At 41.2% G+C, this 25,173-nt stretch overlaps 1 protein-coding gene and 1 long non-coding RNA gene across 10 annotated transcripts in view; one reads left to right on the forward strand and one right to left on the reverse strand.

Moving 5' to 3' along the window:
• Window positions 1-25,173, forward strand: part of SBF2 (SET binding factor 2) — a 519,142-nt gene that overhangs the window by 484,181 nt on the left and 9,788 nt on the right. For 7 of the 8 annotated variants that reach the window (XM_045370372.2, XM_045370373.2, XM_045370374.2 and 4 more), the window contains 6 exons: window positions 756-932; window positions 5,123-5,224; window positions 5,943-6,128; window positions 17,846-17,972; window positions 23,086-23,213; window positions 24,425-24,658. In XM_045370372.2, coding sequence (XP_045226307.1) covers window positions 756-932; window positions 5,123-5,224; window positions 5,943-6,128; window positions 17,846-17,972; window positions 23,086-23,213; window positions 24,425-24,658 — 954 coding nt within the window. Of the gene's footprint in view, window positions 1-755; window positions 933-5,122; window positions 5,225-5,942; window positions 6,129-17,845; window positions 17,973-23,085; window positions 23,214-24,424; window positions 24,659-25,173 lie in introns of those variants that run through there. The other variant, XR_012423398.1, reaches the window with a different exon arrangement.
• The window catches only part of LOC102141068 (uncharacterized), a 50,087-nt gene continuing 30,189 nt past the window's right edge, over window positions 5,276-25,173 (reverse strand). For both annotated transcript variants that reach the window (XR_012423400.1, XR_012423399.1), the window contains one exon: window positions 5,276-6,280. This is a non-coding gene — a long non-coding RNA (uncharacterized lncRNA). The remainder of the gene's footprint in view (window positions 6,281-25,173) is intronic.

A 25,173-nucleotide genomic window follows, 5' to 3' on the forward strand; every position in this document is an offset into this window, starting at 1 on the left:
CCAGCTTCTTGGGAGGCTGAGGCAGGAGAATCCCTTGAACCCAGGAAGCAGAGGTTGCAGTGAGTCGAGATTGTGCCACTGCACTCCAGCCTGGGTGACAGAGTGAGAGTCCATCTCAAACAAACAAAAAGTCACCACAATGTTGGTAGTCTTGGGGCAGCAAGAAAGTGATTTTTATTTCTTTCTCAATATTAATCTCTACCTTTTTTCATTTTTATTATGAATATGTTTTACTTGCATAATAAGAAACAAATATGTGCATATCTACAAACTTTAATACATGTACAGTCTGGAACTCCAACAGTGTATTACCTATCCTTTCCCATATACATCTTGGGAAGACTTAGTTTACACTATTGGAGTAGTCATACTGTCCATGTATCGTTAGTTGCTCTTTAAAGTTCCGGGTTCATGGCCTTATAATTGACTTATATTTGGTATTATAAGCTCCATCAAGTTCCAGTCTACCAGTAGTCTCTTCCAGTTCTCAGAATGAGAGCACTCTTAGGCTAAGTAATCTACCTCTAGTAAGGACTAGATTTGCCATTCTAGGCAAACCACTAGACTGTACTGAATGGCTCTTCCCATCAACACTGACACATTGCCATACAAGATTGACTCTTTTGACCCATTGGCAGCCTCTGCAGCTATTTGGCCCCAACTAACTGTTTACTGTTATGCACTGCCCCATTGGAAACATCACTCTTTTACCTATAGCACTTCATCTGCCTGATTCTCTGAATCTTCATCCACAGAACTTCAAGGTAGAATTTGCTTTAAATTGTGAGTTTGTTCCTGTTGAATTTCATGAAATCCGGCAAGTGAAAGCCAGTTTTAAGAAGCTGATGAGGGCTTGTATCCCAAGCACCATCCCTACTGACTCAGAAGTGACCTTCCTGAAAGCGCTGGGAGATTCTGAGTGGCTCCCACAGGTAATGTCTGAAGCAGCTTCTTTCTTTATAACTCAGAGAAACAGAGGCCCAAGTAGATATACAGAACTGTATTTGAGAAAAAAAATACTTGGTTCCCTCACTCACCAACATTCTCCTCCTTCATTGCGTGCCATCAGTAAAGGCCTTTCAGTTTCAGGAAATCATCTGATATAGGAGGTGAGGGAGTAGAAGTCTTGATTGCTGGGTTTTCATCTCTGTGTAATTCAAAGTTTGGTGTCTATAGGACACTAAGGAGAAAATTATTTTTAGATGGAAATTTTTGATGTAGTAAATTTAATCAGCATGTATATATAGAACTCCTGCTCTGTTATCAGTACAGTAAGGATCCAGGGCAGAGGACAACTTCTGCATGACTCCAAGAGCTCTCACCTTTCATTTGTCTGCCTATCCCAGGTCTCTAGATTTTAGATTCACCCCAAACTACCCACCAAAGGCACACTGGATGCCCCCAAGCCTACCTAAGGCTAGAGAAAAAAAACACAGTGTCTGTCTTTCAGTTCAGTCAACTTTGGGATATTCTTTTTTTTTTTTTTTTTTTTTTTTTTGAGACGGAGTCTCGCTCTGCCGCCCAGGCTGGAGTGCAGTGGCCGGATCTCAGCTCACTGCAAGCTCCACCTCCCGGGTTCATGCCATTCTCCTGCCTCAGCCTCCCGAGTAGCTGGGACTACAGGCGCCCGCCACCTCGCCCGGCTAGTTTTTTGTATTTTTAAAGTAGAGACGGGGTTTCACCGTGTCAGCCAGGATGGTCTCGATCTCCTGACCTCGTGATCCGCCCGTCTCGGCCTCCCAAAGTGCTTGGATTACAGGCGTGAGCCACCGCGCCCGGCAACTTTGGGATATTCTTAATGGAACTTTTATTGAGAAATTAAAGGGCCTTGTCTTTAAGCTCCTTTATTTCTTATATTGCCCAGGCTGGTCTTGAACTCCTGGCCTCAAGTAATCTTCCCATCTTGACCTCCCAAAGTGCTGTGATTACAGGCATGAGCTGCCATGCCTGGCCCCCATTATTTGTTATCACCTTGCAGAAATTCCCAGTCCCCTGCCTCCATCTACCTGCAAGCATCCTGCCTCTTGTTTCCCACAGCACATTGGACTAAAAAACAAACAAACAAAAAAAAGGAATGATGTCAGTACCCAGGGCAGGGCAGTGACTGTTCTCAAGATACTTAAACCAAAGAGAAACACTACCACATATACATTTGGCTATAAATGTATCATGCCGTGTTCATTATTATTAAGGCAATTTAGGGTGCTTTGCATACCCATGGAAGGAACTGATCAATACTCCCTTCTGTCCCCAGGCTATAGCCCCAGCTCCAGACAGACCCCACCACCCAACTTAACTGTCCGCGTTTCTGATACGTTCTGTGCTCTGCTCTTTGTAGAAAGTAGACCTGTACCGAAAGTTAGGGACTAAAGACAGTGGAAATAATTGCCCACTTGGGATATTGACATCTTAAAAGTTAACTCTTAAAGCAAATTCTTTTTTTTGACTTTTATTTTGTGTTCAGGGGCACATATATAGGTTTGTTGTATAGGTCAATTGCATGTCTTGGGAGTTTGGTATACAGATTATTTCATCACCCAGGTAATAAGCATAGTACCTGATAGGTAGCTTTTCTATCCTCATCCTCCTGTCACCTCCAACCTCAAGTAGGCCCCAGGCATCTATTCCCTTCCTTGTGTCCATATGTACTCAATGTTTAGCTGCCACTTATAAGTGAGAATATGCAGTATTTGGTTTTCCATTCCTGTGTTAGTTTGCTTCAGCTGTGTTACTGCAAAGGACATAAGCTCATTCTTTTTATAGCTGTGTAGTATTCCATGGTGTATATGTACTATATTTTCTTTATCCAGTCTACTGTTGATGGGCATATAGGCTGACTCCATGTCTTTGCTATTGTGAATAGTATAGCACTGAACATGTGTGTGCATGTGTCTTTATGGCAGAACAATTTATATTCCTTTGGGTATATACTCAGTAATGGGATTGCTAGGTCAAATGGTAATTCTTTTTTAAGTTATTTGAGAAATCACCAAACTACTTTCTACATGACTGAACTAATTTACATTCCCACCAGAGATGTATAAGCATTCCCTTTTCTCCACAGGCTCGCCAGCATCTGTTATTTTTTGATTTTTTAATAATAGCCATTTCTTAGAACGAATTCTGAGCCCAAAAGAATTCAGGCCTGGTGATAGCTATGTTGTAGAAACAGTTACGTGAGGAGCTTCTCATTACTGAGTAGGACATTTGCCTTATTCCTGTGTTTAAAGTAGCCTAGGCCAGGCGCAGTGGCTCACAACTGTAATCTCAGCAGTTTGGGAGGCTGAGGCAGGTGGATCACCTGAGGTTGGGAGTTCGAGACCAGCCTGACCAACATGGAGAAACCTCGTCTCTACTAAAAACACAAAATAAGCCAGGCATGGTAGCGCGTGCCTGTAATCCCAGCTACTTGGGAGGCTGAGGGAGGAGAATCACTTGAACCTGGGAGGTGGAGGTTGTGGTGAGCCGAGACTGCGCCATTGCACTCCAGCCTGGACAACAAGAGCAAAACTCCGTCTCAAAAAAAAAAATTTTTTTTAATAAAAAAAATAAATAAATAAAGTACCCTAGCTCTGTTTAAGATATGGGTTTTTTCATTTTTGTTCTTGTTCAGAGTTGGATTCAAATTGCAAATTATGTCTGATGATCATTAAAATATTTTTTAAAACTAGAATGTTATACATTTGGTTTTAAAATCTATATATTGTTCTCACACCTTAATTGTTTATCAAGGACTTTGAGCCAATTGATGTGGCTTTAAAAACTTAGCAAAGGCCGGGCGCGGTGGCTCAAGCCTGTAATCCCAGCACTTTGGGAGGCCGAGACGGGCGGATCACGAGGTCAGGAGATAGAGACCATCCTGGCTAACCCGGTGAAACCCCGCCTCTACTAAAAAAAAATACAAAAAACTAGCCGGGCAAGGTGGCGGGCGCCTGTAGTCCCAGCTACTCGGGAGGCTGAGGCAGGAGAATGGCGTAAACCTGGGAGGCGGAGCTTGCAGTGAGCTGAGATCCGGCCACTGCACTCCAGCCTGGGCGACAGAGCGAGACTCCGTCTCCAAAAAAAAAAAAAAAAAACAAAACTTAGCAAAACTATAAAAGTTCTTTTCTCATTTCGTACACAGCACAGACAAATCGGAGTTTTTTTTTTGTTTTTTTTTTTTTTGGAGACAGAGTCTTGCTCTGTCACCCAGGCTAGAGTGCAGTGGCACGATCACAGCTCACTGTAGCCTGTATCTCCCAGGTTCAAGCGATCCTCCCACCTCAGCCTCCTGAGTAGCTGGGACTACAGGCAGATGCCACCACGCCTGGCTGATTTTTGTATGTTTTGTAGAGATGGGGTTTTGCCATGTTGCCCAGGTGGTCTCAAACTCCTGAGCTCAAGCACTACTCTCGCCTCAGCCTCCCAAAGTGCTGGGATTACAGGCATTGAGCCACCACGCCCAGCCAGGAGTATCTTTTTTAACATATAATTCATTTACCATAAAATTTATCCTTATGATAAAAGTGTACAACTCAATGCTTTTTGGTATATCCACAACGTTTTGTAACTATCACCACTATCTAATTCCCAAAAAATTAAGAATATCTGAAATAGAACTTACTACATCATGGAAAAACAAATTTTTTTTTTTGAAAAACAAATTTTAAATCCAATAAAATTCATGTGAATTTCCTTCCTTTGCTGGGAAATCCACATAGAATATCTTTTGTACTCTATGGAATTATAGCTCACCTACTTTTGGGGGAATCATGTAATTTTATTTCATTATGTATTGTTTTAAAATGTGTCTACCTTTTTGAAGTGTCATGTTGTGGTTGTTTTTATTGAGATGGGGTCTCACTATGTTGCCCAGGCTGGTCTCGAACTCCTAACCTCAAATGACCTGCCCAGCTCAGCCTCCCAAAGTGCTGGGATTACGAGCATGAGTCACTGCGCCCAGACAAAAGTGTCATTGTTTAATCTTGGTTTGAAAGAACTTTAAGTATTTAAAACATTATGTGGTTCTTTTATCCAAGTGCTTTATCCCTAACTTGTTTGATTATCCAGGGAAAGTAACTCTTTCTGACTTCTGCACTCAGAAAGTGCTTGGTCTAATTGTGTTCTCCTTCCTATCTCTTAGCTTCACAGGATAATGCAGCTGGCTGTGGTTGTATCAGAAGTACTTGAAAATGGTTCCTCAGTTTTGGTCTGTTTGGAGGAAGGCTGGGATATCACTGCACAAGTAAACTATTAGACATATTTTTTGATACTTCATTTTATATTTATATTTCCATTTGGTGGTTTTTAAATTCTTCAGATGAATGTTTTGTATAATGACTAATGTGTTTATGGACAGAGAAAGTCCTGTGTTAAACACCACCTGTTATCCATCAGAAAACTCTGTACCATGAGCTCTTAGCCCCTACGCAGCCTGGAGCTCTGGCTCCAGGCATCAGGCTCTCCCACCCACAGATTTACCATGCAGGCTTGTGGATGGAGCCCTTGACCAGCAGTGTGAGGCATGGACCATCCTTTCTGGGTTTTGTCAGTCCATCCCCTGGCTCTCTGTAAGCCCCACCTTAACCCACTCCAGAGTGAAACGTGAGTTCAGACTACATTAAGACATTAATCTGCATCTGCCAAAAAGTAGAATTGATTTTAACTGATCCTCTGGCCTCTGATTAACTTAGGAAAAGGTTGTTGTCAGCAAACTGGCCAGTTAAGGATTAAAGGCTTAATTCCCTGAAAGTAAACTTGTAGCCAAAATGAATTTGAGCTTTAGTTTTTACTGGAAAGCTTACAGAATTCATTTTATTGGCCATCCTGGAATGGTTAGTGAACAAATTTGCTGTCCAGGTAAATTTGTGAATTAGCTATTATCAGAAGGAAGTGCTTTTATCTTAGTAATAGGACTTTTTCAGAACTAAAATTAATAACAATCCATCCTGTTTGTGCCCTAGGTGACATCCCTGGTTCAGTTACTCAGTGATCCCTTTTATAGGACACTTGAAGGCTTCCGGATGTTGGTTGAAAAAGAGTGGCTCTCTTTTGGTCACAAATTCAGTCAGCGGAGCAGCTTGACCCTCAACTGTCAGGGGAGTGGTTTTGCTCCAGTCTTCTTACAGTTCTTAGACTGTGTACACCAGGTAAGTAGAGCAAGCTTGAGTTGACTTGATGTGAAGGAAACAACACAACATACTAGCACTGATGGAGCACTGCGATGGTGTGCCAGGTACCTTCCTATCATAACTCTGATTAACTCAGCCATAGGACGTGCTGAAATCTTAGCAGTAGACTCCTAGAAATGGAAAAGAAAAAAAATTAGTTGGTTTCTGAAACGAGGACAGCTAAGCTGGCTACTGGGCTTGCCCCAAGTGAAGTAGCCAGCACTCTAAATGACCATCTTCAAAGAAGAGGAGCAAACTTGGGCTTATTACCTAAGAACAAAATCTCTAGGTAATAGGGGTCCTGAAATCCAGCACATGGTCTGCGCAGTTCAGGGGGACCCCAGCTTGTGCCTAGGAACATAAGAGGTAAAGCCTAACCCCTGGAGAAATAATCAGGGCCCAGCCAGACGGACATACAGGCTTGAGAACACTGGTCACTTCTACCACATTGAGAAACCGTGGTACATATACACCATAGAATACTATGCAGCCATAAAAAAGAATGAAATCATGTCTTTTGCAATGACATGGATGTAGCTGGAGGCCATTATCCTAAGCAAATTAATGCAGAAGTAGAAAACCAAATACCTCATGTTCTTACTTATAAGTGGGAGCCCAGGTATATCCATTCAAATGCAGTGAAGGTAGGGGAGATGTGAGTGCTCTAGGCACCCTCCTGCCTTCATCGCAGGCACATCAGATACAGACCTCTGGATGGGACCTTGGTCAGGACTGGGTTTGAGAATTGGATGGCACCAAGTTTGCAAGTTGAAGACTGAATTGGCCTAGGAAAAGCAGACCTATTTCCAGCTTTCATTTGACCATAATCCCAGGGTTGGATGAATGAGTTCTGGCATGTCAAACCTGTCTGTGGGAATGGTGAGCCTCTTTGAAACACACTGGCCTCAAATATCAATTGGAAAGAAAAGTAGAACTATGTTTTCAGGAACCAGAGTTGAAACGAACTCTGATGACACCAAGTTAGTAAGTGGTTACGTTTTATTTTGTTTTTATTCTAGTAATCACTTGATCAGCTTTCCAAATCACTACATAATTTTTGTTAATAACAGCTTTATTGAACTATATATCATACAATTCACCTATTTAAAGTGTTCAATAGTTTTGAATCCATTCACAAAGTTGTGTAACAATTACCACAGTCAATTTTAGAGCATTTTATCACTCCAAAAAGAAACTCCATACTCATGAGCAGTGACTTTCCAACCTTCCGCCCCACACACAGGAAGCTATTTTTTTTTACTGCTCTAATTTACTTATTAACGAAAAGACCTATTGAAGAATTTCATTGATCTGTCCAAGCAGTAACTGGAGGAGCTCATTACAAGGTTAAGCATGTACCTTTAAACTCTTTGCAGCAAATAGTATACTATATTTGTTTTCTGTTTGAATATTGGCCCTTTTATTCATACTCCTTTTGGCAAATAGACAAAGGAGAAGTTTGGAGACCATTGTCTCTGAAACAGAAAGCTTACCTGAGGCCAAAGGAGAGGAGCAAGCATCTCTTCTCACTTCTAGGCAGGTGAAAGCATATGAGTTCTTCATGAAAGCACTTCTTATCTTTTTATTATGCTTATCAATTGGACTAGACTATTTCCTGCCTCCATATACCACCATTACTAACAATTACTAATTTATGTCGACTGCTTACTATGTGCCAGGAACAGTTCTGAGCACTACACATGTTAGTTTAGTTCATCATTCTTTGAATCTTTCGCTGACCCTCACCCTCCCACTTCATTTATATTTCTAATGAGTCAGTATAGACATCTTTGATAGCATCGATAGCACGAAAGTATATTTATTTGTATGTAAGTATTGCCCTCTACTTAATCTGAGAATTCCCAGGAACAAGGACTATGTCACACTAGTCTTCATATCCCTAGTATCTAACACAATTACAGTCTCAGTCTCTGGAATATAATAGACAATAAATAGATAATCTCAATGAATATATGAGAATTTGAAAGACCATAAGTCTTGTTCATGCTCTTACCACCCTCATCAAGACCATCTAGAATATCCTGGCCAGGCATGGTGGCTCATGCCTGTAATCGCAGCACTTTGGGAAGCCAAGGTGGGAGGCTTACGAGATCAAGAGGTCAAAACCATCCTGGCCAACATGGTGAAACCCCATCTCTACTAAAAATACAAAAAATTAACCGGATGTGGTGGCACGCATCTGTAGTCCCAGCTACTTGGGAGGTTGAGGCAAGAGAATCGCTTGAACCTGGGAGGTGGAGGTTGCAGTGAGCTGAGAATCCCCCACTGCACTCCAGCCTGGTGATAGAGCGAGACTGCGTCTCAAAACAAACAAACAAAAAACCCATCTAGAATATCCTAAGTAGAATTGCTGGCATAATCTTCCAAAAACTCAGATACAATCCTTTTATTCCCCTTCACAAAAGTCTTCAAAGCAAACAAACAAAAACCTTCAGTGGCTCCACATTTCCAAAAGAATTACCCTTCCACATATCCAATTTGAATATAATTGGGGGGAACCAAAATGCGCTACAGTAGGTGAATGACTACACAAACTGGGATACATCCATACCATGGACTACTACTCAGTAGTAGAAAGGAATTACTGGCACATGCAACACCTTAAAGGGATCTCAAGGACATTATATTGAAAGGGAAAAAAAAGGCAATCTCAAAGGGTCCAATTGGGTATGATTCCATGTATATAATTTTTTTTTTTTTTGAGACAGAGTCTCACTCTGTCACCTAGGTTGGAGTATAGTGGTGTGATCTCAGCTCACTACAACCTCGGCCTCCCAGGCTCACGCAATCCTCCCACCTTGGCCTCCCAAGTAGCTGGGACCAGGGGTGCACACCACCATGCCTGGCTAACTGTTTGTGTTTCTGGTAGAGACAGGGTTTTGCTATGTTGTCCAGGCTAGTCTTGAACTCCTGAGCTCAGGCGATCCATCCGTCTTGGCCTCCCAAAGTGCTGGGATTACAGGCGTGAGCCACCATGCCCAGCTAATATTTTCATAATGACAAGATCATAAATTATTGGTTGCCAGATTCAAGATAGTAGGGGAGAAGGAAATGAGTGTGACTATAAAGAGGTAGCATGAAAAACAAACCAAATGTCCATCAACCGATGAAGAGATGAATAAATTCTGGCATATTAATTCAGTGGAATACCACTCCACAAAGGGAATGAAATATTAATATTACAAAGACATGACCAATCTTGCGATCATTATGCTCAGTGAAAGAAGCCAGGCAGAAAAGACTATCTACTACATAAGTTTATTTATATGACATTCTAAAAAGGGCAAAACCATAGTGACTGAAAGCAGATCAGTGACTGCCTGGGACCAGTGACCAAGGGAGGGGATGAATCGTCATGCAAACGGCATAAGCAAACTTTTCAGTATCAGGAAACTGTTCTGTATCGTGATTGTGGTGATGGTTACACAGCTGTGTACAGTGACCAACACTAATAAAACTATACACTTAAAGTAGGGAAATTTTATATTTAAATAATACTTCAATAAATCTGGAGGAAAAAATAATAATCTATAATTAGTAAGTCCAACATCTCAGTAAACTAGAGTTCCAGAAAAAGAAAACAGCAGCTACCTTGTTTCTACGGAGAAGAATTTGTCTGGGGCCCCAGAAAGTACTTGCAGGTCTGCCTGCTTGCTTTCTGGAGACGGGGCAGGAAATAGGTCCAGGGAAATCCCAGTTCAGTATGCAGACTTTCGTTTTTTCCATGCTATTTTCAGTGTCTCCTAAGTCTCATCACTAACCCAGTTGTGTCTGGTGTTCCCAAGTCTAGAGCTTATCAGGTTTGTTTTTTTGTTTGTTTTTCAGAAAATAAACCTCTGATCTGTTGCTCTGAAAAGAGTAATCATATGACTACATGGAGTGGGAAAGGACCTGGGGTCTACGTACTGCCTCCATAGACTTCTAGCTAGTCCCATGATAGCCTCCATTTCACCCCTGCAGTACTCAATACTTGGGCCTCTGTGCCCTGAGCCTTTATGGGTTTACCTTAACAGCAAATTGTTACCTTCTCAAATCGTTTTCCTCCTGGTAGGGATCCCAATATAGCTTCTCCTCTTCTATCATTTACTGCTATTCTTCCTTCTATTTTCCGTCTTTCAAAAATTTGCTGAATTGCTTTGGCCCAATACTGTGTCTCCTCCCATTCTCCCCACTCCCTTTTGGGTTTTTTTACCTCTTAAAAATTCCTTTAATGGGGGCGGATTCCAGGGGAATGAGCTTGTACAGCCAAATTTGGCTTAAGTTAAATGTACTACTTAATATGTTAAATCTCTATGTTCAACTTGCAGAATTCTGCACACCTAAACACTAGGGTCAGCAAAATAATCCACCCACAATCAGTAAGAGAAAGGAGGTTCCCATGTAAGACATGCTATCCTCAAAGATGGGAGCATCATTATCTCCCAAGTACAATAATGCTTACTTGCAATGAAATTCTTCTATTTTATTATTGGGAATGGGGCTCAGGGCGGGAGGAGTGGGAGAGGTCTAGATGCTGGAAGGTAACCTATATTCTGTGAGTATCCCTTAAGCGGTATGATTAAAGCAATTTAACATACACTAAGATGTAGCATAACTTACATTCCCATTATCTTTAGAATACATTACAATAGATGCTAAAACTACAAAATGCTAAGTTAATTAAAACAATTTGGGGTATATGTTTAATTTCTGCTGTTTTATTTACTAATCAGCTGAATTTAAGATTCATTTGGGTTTCTTTTTCAAGTAAAGAGTTAAAATTCAAATGTTCTATATAAACCAGTTGATTGTGAAATCAAAAACAGAAGTTAACTTTTAATTAAAGTTCGATTATTTGTAGGTGAAAGCTTCACAAACTGTAAAAAGTAGCATTGTTCAGGATCTAGAGACCCTATTAGTATGATTTCAAATCTGGCTGTGCCAAAGTAAAATTTTTAAAATTAAAACATAAATTTTTAAGAATTTGCCTTAATCCTCCTTTCACTTAATACCTCATACGTAATAACCTAAGTGCAGACAAGTCATAGCAAAGCAAGCATATGACCTTAATTGCAGTAAGTAAAGCATGCTTGGCTACCAGAGGTATCAGCTTTGGTGATGCAAATTATTTTGTGCTGAAAAGGGATTGTTTATTCACTCAAAAACAGAGGAATCTAAGAAGACTATAGTTAACAAATAGTTTTTCTGACTCTTGCTGACTTAATTATAAGGTAGTGTTTCATCATCTTTGACATACGGTTTTAGGCATTAGAAAATGCCTTCTTTGAATGCCTTTCAAGTGAACACTAGCGCTTTACATGACTCTGGCTTTTACCAGATAATTCGAATTAGTGCGGCCCTCAGTCTCTCAGGGACACACAACCCGGCTAGGCCCAAGAACATCAAAAAAATAGGTTCAAAATTACACAGCAGCAAGTGAAGCTTTCCCAGATGGAATATGTTCCCTGCTTACTAACCATTTCTAACATTGAATGCCAAAAGGCAGTCCATGGACATATGCCTAGACTTGTCCATTAGTACTAATAAAGTTACAAGAAAACAGATGAAGCACTGATCTTAAATTAGAACTGCCTCATTGTATAAAAAGCCATTGTTTATGCCAGTATATCCAGGTGTCAAATGAATTATAAATGCTAGCTCACTGTTTCATAATAGCAACATCTGGCAGATTTTTTGCTTCTAAAACAAATTGGCTTAGTTCAAATGATATCATTATAGGACTTCCTTTTCTTAAAATAGTTGAGCCAAATTTTTAAAAACTCCAATATACAAGGATTAAATTTTTATGTAAAATTTCCTTTAAAAATATAATACCAAGAGAAAACCATATGAATTGTATGAATAAAAACATGAAGAAAGCATCCCCTTTATTCTGGCATTAGAGTAAATCTTTGAGGGCATCTTAGAACTTTTTCAGGATTTTTGACTTTGATTTCAAAGTTTATTCAAATTGTAAATTGATTCAGTCTGGTCTGGCTCTATGTGATTCTCCTCATGGTTACCTTATGATAGCACTATGCTAGGTCCGACCCCAAAGAGAAAAGCTATTTGCCTTTTGAAGATATGAGCCTTCCTTGTGAGCACATATGTGAGCTGCTAAGCTGCCGGCACACAGGATGGTTATTCTAAAATTTATCCATTAATATTGGCAAAATAGCTGTAGCTGATGGATTCTTGGTATATTCAAGAGTTTCTGCTGTCTGCTTCCTATTCAACTGCAAACTGGCAAAAATGAACATAATCCAATCTGTTTTATAACAAGGCAATTTTGCATCAAAGCTTAATATTTAAGGCCATATAATATGGAAGGATATAACACAAAGTACACAATTAATGTTTGTTAAATCTTAATCTGTGAATACAAAAATTAATATTAGGTACATACTGCTCTAGGGTCTGTTTAACCCTATCCACAGTTTTTCACGTGTTGATGTATAGTGTCTCTTATAGCTCAATATTTATAATTCTGAAAGCAGAATCCAGTTTTAATGTATTAAATTTTATTTCCAAAATGTTGATCTTTCCAGGGATTTGAGTCATAGCTTATTTTTATGGGCCTTTAAATTTTACAAAGTACTTAATGGCACATGGGCAAAAAACAAGACCCTATAAATTCATGTTGCTCCAAATTCCATTTCAGATTCTCTTCGTGTAAATAAGTGAAGTTGGCAAGTTTCACTCCATAACGGAAAAACAAAACTAAAATGCTTCATGCAGTTTAGTCTTTTAAATCTATCTACCTTTTAACCTGCAACAAAATAAATACAAAATTATTTTGAACAACAAAATACAGATGATGCCTGTGAGAGGTCTAAAACTCTGTTCATCACCATACTTAGGGAAATGCTGACACAGAATTAATTTACTAGCTGAAATACCTATCATTCCCAATTCTATATAATATAATAAAGCTACATTTATTTGAAGCACATTGCCTTTAGGCCCCCAAAATCTTGTGGCCAACAATAAAGAAAACTAATGAAACCAAAAGCTGTTCTTTGGGAATATTTATTGATATAAATATTTGTTGATATAGCTAGAGATAAACCTCTAGCTAGACTGCTTGAGAAAAAAAAGACACAAATTACTAACACTGGAAATGAGAAAGATGACGTCACTACAGATTCTACAGATATTATAAGGCTGATCCCGGGTATGGTGGCTCACGCCTATAATCCCAGCATTTTGGGAGGCCAAGGTGGGATCAGTTGAGCCCAGGAGTTCAAGACCAGCCTAGGCAACACAGCAAGACCCCACCTCTTAAAAAAAGCAATAAATAATTTGTTTTTAAATCCCTGTTAAACAAATGAAAAGACAAATCACACAGTGGGAGAAAATATGTGTAAACCATATATTTGCTGAAGAATTTATCTAGAATACATAAAGAAACCTTAAAATTCAATAATAAGAAAACAACCTTTTTTAAATTTGAGATGGAGTCTTGCTCTTTCCCCCAGGCTGGAGTGCAGTGGCAAAATCTTGGCTCACTGCAACCCCACCTCCCAGGTTCAAGCAATCCTTTTACCTCAGCCTCCCAAATAGCTCGGATTACAAGTGTGCACCACTACGCCCAGCTAATTTTTGTATTTTTAGCAGAAATGGTGTTTTGCCATATTGGCCAGGCTGGTCTCAAACTCCTGACCTCAAGTGATCCACCCACCTCAGCCTCCCAGAGTGCTGGAATTATAGGCATGAGCCACTGTGCCAGCCAACAACTTATTTTTTTAAATGGGCAAAACATTTGTACTGATTTCACCAAAGATATACAAATAAGCACATGAAAAGATACTTGACATCACTCTTCATTAGAAAATGCAAATTAAAATCACAAGAGTCTAGGTGAGTTCCATTGGCAAAGAGGAAAAGAAGCCAATGAAGTGGACAAACTGTGTCACTGGGGTGCAGGACTCAATGGAGAAAGTATGATTTTACTTGCTTCCTAGAAATCTAAGCACCAGTAAGAGTTCAGCCATCTCCTCATTTCTTCATACATGATGGAAGAAAGACATCTCAGAAAATTCCTTATTTTTCTTAATGTCAGATTCTAAACATAGTATCTAGGTACTAATCAACCCAGTCTTGAGGTCTATCTGACTTTTCTTTTCCACCAAAGAAATGCTTACATGCTTGTTACTTTATTGCTGAAGAGTAAAACAAATTGCTCAGCATCTTCTCTTCCACTTCCAGTAGACCTGATCATTAACCCCAGTTTGGGGGCAGATTGTTTTTCAACCCCAAACAGCAACTGGAGGTGCTCCTGTGGCACACAGGAGGACACAAGCATAGTGCCCCCAGGTGTATACACCTTGATGCTCTCCCCAAGCACCCATTCCTGTCCCAGTGGAGTGGGTGCAAGAGGCCTCGGAAAATTGTCTAACCTTTCTAGCATAATTGTAGAGGGCTTGTAGTGAGGCCAATATACTGGGCTATGAAAGCATTTTTTGACTGTAAAGAAATTTCACTTTTAATCTGAGTCTATGATCTCTCTGAAATGCCTGTAAGTTCAACTTAAGATCATATTTATTATCATTTCCATTCTACTTTTACCTCAGAAGTGGTTCTTCAAAATTGTATTCCTGAGTAGATTAAATATCAGAATAATCAAGAAAAGATACAAGTATGTATGAGGCATGTGGTTTCTGTGGAGAACAGTCATTGAGAGAAATGTTGTTTTGAGGCTTTAATAAAGAGTTTTTTTTTTTTTTTGAGACAGAGTCTCGCTTCGTCGCCCAGGCTGGAGTGCAGTGGCGCAATCTTGGCTCACTGCAAGCTCTGCCTCCCAGGTTGAAGCCATTCTCTCGCCTCAGCCTCCTGAGCAGCTGGGACCAGAGGCACCCCCTACCACACCCGGCTAGTTTTGTTTTTGTATTTTTAGTAGAGAGGGTTTCACCATGTTAGCCAGGATGGTCTCGATCTCCTGACCTCGTGATCCACCCGCCTCAGCCTCCCAAAGTGCTGGGATTACAGGCGTGAGCAACTGTGCCTGGCCCTTGAGGCTTTAATAAAGATTTTTAAAAGAGATTTTAGAACATATTACAGACTGGATCAGTGGAAAGAACTCTTCCTTCCCTAGAAACAGTGAGCGAGGGGCTGACCTGTGACTACTGAAGATTTATTCCAAGGGCTGTTGGGGCAGTTGCCCTTGGAGCTCACCCTGCCTGAGCACACTGCAGATTTCTCCTCCCCGGACTCAGATGGTAGGGAACCAAGTTCCATCCTCAGTTTCCCTGTCCCCTTCTTCTGTACCAGCACCCACAATCTGAGTCACCCCCCTGTCCACCACTGGCCCCTTGGGGTGGGGCTGTTGATTCCAAAGCCACAGCTCAGACTGGAGAGCTCTGTATGGCATTACAGGACAGGTTGAGGGGGAAACTTGAGGTCTGAGCAATGCTTAAGGAAGGAGCCAGGAAGGCCAGAGAACCAGGCCTAGTGGAGAGTCAAACCCAGGGCCTTCTTTGCTGTGCATAAGTATTAGTAGGGGCAAGCATTTGAATGAGAATTGCTGTATTAAGGGACATGGTTGACTACTGAGACACACATAGAAGGCTAACAAAACAAGGAAATAAAAGGTATTTTTTAATATTGATCCTTAATTATGTGTCAGATCTGCTTGTTTTATTGTAACTATAAACTATTCAAGTTTAGCCTTTATCATTTTTTCATTCATTCATTCAGAGACAGGGTCTCACTGTGTCACCCAGGCTGGAGTATAGTGGCACAATTACGGCTCCACTGCAGCTTCAAACTCCTGGACTCAAGCGATCCTCCTCCTCCGCCTCCTGAATAGCTGGGGCTACAGGCACGTGCCACCACACCTGATTAATGGTTTTAATTTTTGTAGAGAAAAGGTCTCACTGTGTTGCCCAAGTTGGTCTCAAACTCCTAGCCTCAAGAGATCCTTCCACCTTGGCCTCCCAAAGGTGCTGGGATTACCGAGTGAGCCACCGTGCCCAGCCAGTTTTTATAATTAGTTGCTCATATTACATGATCATAGGAAACCCATGATTTCTTATCCCTTCATTTTCACTGAGGAGAAAACTCATACTTAATACAAATGCTTGCAGTTCTAAAAACCTGGAGTATGGCACACTACCTAGCTATTCAGAACCATGTCCCATGGAAAGCTCTGCTGTCCTGTGGAGATCTGATGCAACAGGAAGGCATTGGCTCACATCAAGGAAGCAGTTTCATGGTTTGCAGGCCTACTGCATAGGAGTCAAACTTTTTTAATGCATCTTCCTAAAATCTATTTTATTTTGCATTACTTGCAAGCTAAAATTTTAGTTCAATTAAAAAGCCAATAAGAAAATGTAGGAAAAAAAGCCCTTTAATCATCACAGAAAACCAGGTTCCTAACCAGATGATAAATTTTGATAAATCAATGTCCAGATCATAACTTTAAATTCCCATTGGTCCACTGGACAGTCAACATACTACACACATGCCTGCTCACTCTGGCTGACCCAGCTGACTGACTACAGGGCCGTATTGCCAAATTAAACTTGGAGGAGAACGCTGACTTTTAGACAGCTTGCCTTAGTGTTCATTTGAACCAGGTTTTAAGCAAGTGCAGTTATGACTGGAACTTATTTCAACCAAACAAAATTTTCTAGCTGGTCATGAGAGATTGTTTGAGCAATATAGAGGTGAGATTGCGAGGCGGGCTGGGGAGTTTCACAGGATCATCAGCCTACCCTCTGCCAACGTGAGATGGCTCCACAGTCTGTATACGGTTTGCCTAAAGCATGCTATGGCTCAATGACCATTCTAAGCTTTGCCCAGCCTTCTACCTCCCATGTCATTCACTCATTCCTTTTCCTGTGCCCAGTGACCTCACTGCCTAATTTACTGATGAAAAATTAGAGCTAAAAGGTATTAGCTCCTGCCTTTTCCCTTGGCACTTGAACTGTCTTTCTCTTGCCTACCTTTCAGCCCTCCCTGTTTCCAAAGCTGTTCCCTAAATCTGGGCCCAAGCCTCATTCATTCTTGCTTTCCTAGGATCTTATTATCTTAGTTATTAGCTAACAAATTTTTCTAAAATGTGTTCTGTTGGCTCCTTCTGGATTGCCTTCAGACACACACACATTTCTTTTGACCAGAAAACATCTCTTGCTGTCCCCTTAAGCCACCACCTTCTCTTCTCAATCCTTTTCATTGCTAAACTTCTGTAGGAATAGCTTTCCTTGTTGTATGTCACACTATTACACCACAGTTACCTGGAAAGCAAGAACCATAATTTAATATATATCTATCACGTGCCAAGCACAGTATAATGTAGTGAGTGGGGTAGAGACTTTGGAGCCTAATAAGCCAGGGTTAAATTTGGGCTCGCTAATTACTGTTTAATATCATCGGGTAAATGTCTTAATCTCGCTGATCCTTTGCTTTCTCAATTGTAAAGTGGAGATAATAATGCCTCTCTTGCTATACATAGAGATTAAATGAGATTATGTTTATTAAAAAAAAAAAAAAAAAAAACCTCGTCTGGTGTCTGGCACATAGTAAGTACTTGGAAAAGCTGGTTCCCTTCCCATCTCTACTCATGGTAGGGATTCAGGTATTTGTTGAGTGAATGACTGAATGGTCTCCTGCATGTTTCAGTTGAGCCTTCAGTGGCCTGGCATCCCTTTTTGTCTGTTTGATTCTTACTCTATTCTTTGCCTTGTGTGTTTCAGGTTCACAACCAGTATCCAACTGAGTTTGAATTCAATCTCTATTACTTAAAGTTCTTGGCTTTCCATTATGTGTCTAATCGCTTTAAAACATTTCTCCTGGATTCAGACTATGAAAGATTAGAGCACGGTATGTGTTTGTATGCCCTTGTTTCATCTTTTTTGTTGGTTCTGCATGTTTTTAATGAAAATTCTAATAATGTAACTACTCCCAAGAGTGACAAGCTGAGTTAAGGTTTAACTCTGAACTATGAATGTAGAGTGGATAAGTGGCCAAATTCTGAAATTATGTACCATGTTAGCTCTTAGCAGGCGGTCATTCCTATAGCATCTTTGTAAAATTAAAATGTTTATTATTGTGATACCTCAAAGTGATCACACTGTTTGAGAAGGAACTTTGACTCATAGTTTTTCCAATCCTGATGCACTCTGGTAGGAAGGGTGCCTGCCCTTGGAGACAGCTTGAATAGCAGCTAAGACACTGTGGTCTGGACCAAACAGACCAGGGTAAAATCCCAGCACCAACTGAGTATTTTGGGGAGGGGTTAAATGCCTCTCTGAGCCTCAGTTTCCTCATCTTTAAAACGAGGACAGTGATACTATCCCACCTGTCAGGGTCATGATGATCACATGAGAAAATAGTTGTGAACTCTTCACACAGTCACTTAGCCTCTTAGCACAGTCACTACTGCATAGTAAGCACTCAGTAAATTTTAGACATCGCTAGCATTATTAATGATAGTGATGAACTATTTTTTTAATAGCAGTGATAGTTGTAATGAGTAGATTCTGAAAGTCAGCCCTGGTAAAAACATTTCCCAAGGGGATTTTACATTCTTTTGTAACTGTTACAGGGGGAAAGGAAACACATGACTATTTTTGTTAAGACAAGCAAACAAAAATCAGCCCTGTTCAATGTATTATATGCACTCAGTATCATAAAGAGAACTCTTAATTCCAAAAAAATATTTACTGATGTTCTCAGTTTGAAATCTGAAATCAGGAAATACTGCTTTCCAGGGCATCCTATTGAAATTGTCTAGTATGATATTTCATACTTTTGATAAGGTAAAGAGCACTGGTGAGACCATTTCCCATCCTATTTATACTTCCAGTCCTTTGTTAACTCATGGAATTGTTATTCTTCACATCACAATCAGAAACCTTAATTTCTAAAGCATCTGCATACTGCTTATTGGGAAGGTAGTAAGTATAGTTGGTTACAACTGCCCCAGGCCTGATCTTTTTTTTTTTTTTCCTTTTTTATTGAGATTGAGTCTCACTTACTCTGTCTCCAAGGCTAGAGTGCATTGGTGCAATCTTGGCTCACTGCAACCTCTGTCTCCCAGGTTCAAGCAATTCTCCTGCCTCAGCCTCCCGAGTAGCTGGGATTAAGGCCCGTGCCACCATGCGCAGCTAATTTTTGTATTTTTAGTAGAGACAAGGTTTCACCATGTTGGCCAGGCTGGTCTTGAATTCCAGGCCTCAAGCAGTCTGCCTGCCTTAGCCGCCCAAAGTGCTGGATTACAGGCATGAGCCACCGCGCCTGGCCAGGTCTGGTCTTAAGTGGACTGACCTATACCTACAGGGGTCACCATATCACTCAGCTTTATCACTGAAAGGAACAACATGTACAAATATTGGTGGGAGTAAAACGCAGGTATTTGCCTCCCTGGAGTAGTTGTGTTTTTTGGGGGTTTGTTTTTTTGTTTTGTGGGGTGGGGGGGTTATTTTGTTTTGTTTTGCTTTGTTTTTGAGGCAGGGTCTCGCTCTGTCTCCCAGGCTGGAGTGCAGTAGTGGCAGGATCTCGGCTCACTGCAGCCTCTGCCTCTGGAACGCAAGCCGTCCTCCCACCTCAGCCTCCTGAGTAGCTGGGACCACAGGCACGTGCCCCCACGCCCACATAATTTTTTTATTTTTTGTAGACATAGGGTTCTGTCATGTTGCCCAGGCTAGGTTTTTGGTTTTTTAACAAAGCAGTTTGTTTTGCTGAATTAAGCTGATCAGCAAATTACCTTAGCAGCATGCAGATGTGGCCAAAGACCAAGGCTTCTCCTATAGCAGATGACTGTTCTCTTCATTAGAGAAGCAACAAGGTCTAGTGCAGTGGTTCTCAGACTTGACTGAACATTATAATCACCTGCGGAGCTTTTAAAACTTCTAAGGTCCAGGCAACATCCCCAACCACTGAAATCAGAATCTGTGATGGTAAGGCCCAGGCATCAAGAGCTTTTAAAACTCCCCAGGTAAGGCCAGGCACGGTGGCTCACGCCTATAATCCCAGCACTCTGGGAGGCCAAGGCGGGTGAATTGCTTGAGGCCAGGAATTCCAGACCAGTCTGGCCAACATGGCAAAACCTCATCTCTACTAAAAATACAAAAATTAGCCAGGCGTGGTGGCATGTGCCTATAATCCCAGCTATTTGGGAGGCTGAAGCACAAGAATTTCTTGACCCCAGGAGGCAGAGGTTGCAGTGTCCAGCCTGGGTGACAGAGTGAGACCCTGTCTCAAAAATAAAGAATAAAAAATAAAAACTCCCCAGGTGAGCCTATTATGCTGCCAAGTCTGAGACCCACCACTGGTCCCACAGGTAGAGCCATAGATCAAGAGTCAGAAAATGTCAGTAACTTTGGGTAAATTACTTCATCTGTTTCCGCATCTGAAAAACTAAATAGCCCTGCCTATCACACAGGGCTGTTGAAAAGATTAAATAAAATGATGCAGATAAAAGGATACATTTGGTATATATTGGAAGATTGTCATGATTATTGGAAAATATAAGCATTTCCATCCTATGAAACACGTTTCCTCTTAAAACTCAAAAACACAGGCTGGGTGCAATGGCTCACACCTATAATCCTAGCACTTTGAGAGGCTGAGGTGGGCAGATTGTTTGAGCCCCGGGGAATTCAAGACCAACCTGGGCAACATGGCAAAACCCCATCTCTTCAAAAAAAAAGAAAAAGAAACGCACAAAAAATAGCTGGGTGTGGTGGCATACTCCTGTAGTCTCAGCTGTTCAGGAGTCTGCGGTGGGAGGATCACTTGAGCCCAGGAGGTCAAGTCTGCAGTGAGCCAAGATCACACCACCGCACTCCAGCCTGGGTGACAGGGTTGAAACCCTGTTTCAAAAACAACAACAAATAAACATGCATTTCAAATCCTAGAATGTCATTGCCGAAGGCTCAATAGAAATCATCTACCCAGCCTCCTCTCTGGATGTTAGGCCACCTATCTAATCAGCATCAAAGAAGCCTGGTTTTGTGTCCCTAGTCCAGGCTAGGTTGCCTACTTGAGGTCGGTTCCTTCTTGTGTGCTGGTAGATGCACTCGTTATCAAGTCTACAGTGAAACCTTGTTTAGGAACAGCTGTGGTAGCTACCCTGTATATGCCAAGATGATAAAGTAAGTAATCTCAACCACTGCTGGTAGAATTCATCAGTCATAATTTTTTTTTTTTTCCTTGAGCTGGAGTCTCACATTGTTGCCAGGCTGGAGTGCAGTGGTACAATCTCAGCTCACTGCAGCCTCCACCTCCTGGGTTCAAGTGATTCTCCTGCCTCAGCCTCCCGAGTAGCTGGGATTACAGGTGCCCGCCACCATGCCCGGCTGATTTTTGTATTTTTAGTAGAGAGAGATTTCACCATGTTGGCAGGCTGGTCTCAAACTCCTGACCTCAAGTGATCCGCCCACCTCAGCCTCCCAAAGTGCTGAGATTATAGGCGTGAGCCACCGTACCACGCTGAGTCATAATTTTTAAGATCTTTAGCAGAAAAACTTAAACACAATGAATTATCCTGTGTCCTAAAAGTTTAATATGTTGATTATTACATACTGGATTATGGGGTTGTAATTTGATAGTATTTGGCACTAGCTGTCTGATTTGGACTGTGATAGTATTTGGCACTAGCTGTCTGATTTGGACTGTTTTTAAGATGTTCCTTATATGTGTACATGTTGCCCTAAGCCAGCCATATGGATATTGTAAGAAAAGTCCACTGGACTTGGTTCCAATTACAAGGTGTTACAATAGCCCTGAGGAACAGAGGGCCAGGTATTGCATCTCCTCTTCTGCTTTCAGCTCATTCTCTTTCTGTCTACAAAGGTGCCTAGAGCCTATTTCAACTGGGGCTGACTACCACACAGCCTTTCAGTCTAATCCATGCCTCAAGGTGCCAAATGGAGCAATATACAAGGTGGCTGTCCAAATCTTACTGCGACCCCTAGAGCAGTCGCAACTTTGGACATTGGAGTCACTTGAACTTTTAAAATAACTAATATCTTGGGCCATCCCCAGAGATTCCGATTTAATTGGTCTGAGGTGAGACCTGGGCATTGGGATTTTTTTAAAGCCCTTGGTTTTTCAAATGTACATCCAAGGTTGAGAACTACTGCACTGGACCCTGCAGTTAAAAGGTAGAGAAGAAACTGTTAATTAGTCTTAGGGGCCCCACATATTATGAATTTCATGCCATCTGGGGCTTGAGACATTTTTTTTTATATATATATAAACTGGTAAAATGCATGTTGATTTTGACTGAGTCACTTCATTCCAAGCAAGATACCACTGCTGAGACACCCTTCATGGCCTTTTAAAGAACTACTTTTTGCCTCACCCCAACACATTTTCCTCCCTATTAAAAACAAAGTGGGCTCATGTTAGTAATAGATTGACTATTTGAAAAAGGTATAAAAGTTCTGTTTTTATTTTTAAATCACCCAAGGACACAGACTACACCCTTCTGTCATCTAGAATCTCAGTAACCATGATCTGTGGTATATATAAACTCCTAAACAAGAAAACACTTTAAACGGCTTCATAATAAACAGCCAACAACTTAAAAGAGAAACATAAAATTATGGTTTTTACTGAGCTTCATCGAATCAACTCTGAAGTCCTTCCATTTTCTCTTGAAAACTATAGACCGCCTCCTGCATGGACTTCTTTGAATCTAGATATAGATGCAGGAGGAGGGTTGGAAGAGTCATGATTGATAGACTGCTGGTTGCTGAGGCAAACTTCATCAGATGTTTCCTCCATCTGGATTTGTTTGCCTATAGCTATGAAATTCATTCCTGTCTTTAGCTTTGCAGTTATTTTCTAACGTTTTTGCACAAATGTTGCTATTTTTAAAGCCATAAAAAAAATCCACTTTTTTATCTGCTACATGCATCATACTTTTTTTTTGCAAAGTGTTAAAATTTATTGAATTTTGTTTTGTTGGATTTTTTTTAACTTACAGGAACTTTATTTGATGATAAAGGAGAAAAGCATGCCAAAAAGGGAATCTGTATTTGGGAGTGTATTGACAGAATGCACAAGAGGAGTCCCATTTTCTTTAATTATTTATATTCACCATTGGAAATAGAGGTAGAGTAAGAAATCATTTATGTTTCATTTTCTGAAATTTTGTGTTAAGGTTTTCCTTAGTTTTAACATATATAAGCTGTTTAAGCTTTTTATAAACATTGGACTAGGTTTCATACCAAAAAGCTATGTCAAAGTTTAGATATTATAGTTTTGGGTTGTGACACAAATGGAGACTGTTCCCTAAATTCTTGCCACAAAAATTAAGAGCTGGCTCCCAAAACCTAGAAGGGAAAACTTCTAGAGAATCAAAGCAAGACAACTTTCCCCAGAAAGAAAGAACTAACAGAATTTGAAATATCAACAGGTGGTCTAAGCTGAAAAACCTTAAAATACTTTAGAAAAAGTTTCTTTAAGTCTATCTGTACCAAAGCCATGGAAGGACCCCTATAGGAAGCAGAGATGTTTGGAGCTGAGCCCAAGAAGGATAACATATCTCAAGGCAACTGTGCCGCACCATGCACATCTACATAACACACGCCCTGGAATGGAACAGATTGGTCTGATAAGCAGTTCCACCATTACTTAGGGCCAAGAGAGGTCCCTCCCCTGGGCCCCAATCATAGAACCCTAGTCTGGCCTTCCTCCAGCTGCATCCTCCTCATGAGGTGAGGAGTACAAGAAACCAAAGGTACATGGTTAGATGCCCCTCCTTCATCTAAACCATGCTCTGTCTGGGCACTTCAGAATTCTTTGCCCAAATTCAGGCTGCTCACCAGGCTACTTCTCCAAGTCAGTCTCCTATGTTAGTACATGGACCCCAAGGCCCAAAGAATGGCAAAAAGTAGCAGGTTTGACAGAGTGGACAGAGTTTGACTTTCTGGGCTGGGGTATACATAATCATTCATGTAAGACCCTTAGAATAAAGATAGGGGTGGGAGAAGAAGAGAGGCCCAGGACAGGGGGCTGGGGCCAGCTCTCCCAGTGCCACCACTTGTTAGTATAAAATTCTGAGGAATCCAAGAATTCTCTATTGAACTTGACCTTCTAGGTCATTAGGAAGTTACATTTCTCAGTGTAGGAGGGAGGATTGGAAGATGTTTTATTTAATAATTTATCTTGATGTATGACTTTTAAATTAAGATTTAGACATATGGTATTTGAACTCCATTCATACTCTTCCTCCTCTGGACTCTACAAATGTTAGGGGTTTGCCTGACAGTGAGCTTGGGGTACTTTGGGGTCAAGATGAAACTATATTTCTGTTTTAACAGGCTCTAAAGCCCAATGTAAATGTCTCCAGCCTCAAGAAGTGGGATTACTACATAGAAGAGACCCTGTCCACAGGCCCTTCCTATGACTGGATGATGCTAACCCCCAAGCATTTCCCCTCCGAAGACTCTGACCTGGCTGGAGAAGCTGGGCCACGGAGCCAGAGGAGAACAGTGTGGCCATGCTATGATGATGTCAGCTGTACTCAGCCCGATGCTCTCACCAGCCTTTTCAGTGTAAGTCAACTGTAGACACACACCTGGGGCACCAGGGGCCCTGGAGGCACGAGGCCAGAGGAACCAGGCTAAGTTAAGAATGGTTTACAAACTTCTGAACATGGCTCTGCTTACTCTGGGCTAGGGTTATGGTAGCACCCTCCGTGTATGAAGAAACCAGATTTGCTTCCTATCATCAGTGGGGAACCAGGCTTCACTACTGGAAAAGAGTCTCAATAAAAGTGATTTTCCCCAGCACTTTGGGAGGCCGAGACGGGCAGATCACGAGGTCAGGAGATCGAGACCATCCTGGCTAACACGGTGAAACCTCGTCTCTACTTAAAAATACAAAAAACTAGCCGGGCGAGGTGGCGGGCGCCTGTAGTCCCAGCTACTCGGGAGGCTGAGGCAGGAGAATGGCGTGAACCTGGGAGGCAGAGCTTGCAGTGAGTGGAGATCACGCCACTGCACTCCAGCCTGGGTGACAGAGCAAGACTCTCAGGAAAAAAAAAAAAATGATTTTCCAGCATTACAAG

The sequence above is a fragment of the Macaca fascicularis genome, chromosome 14 (genome assembly GCF_037993035.2).
Source record: "Macaca fascicularis isolate 582-1 chromosome 14, T2T-MFA8v1.1".
NCBI lineage: Eukaryota > Metazoa > Chordata > Mammalia > Primates > Cercopithecidae > Macaca > Macaca fascicularis.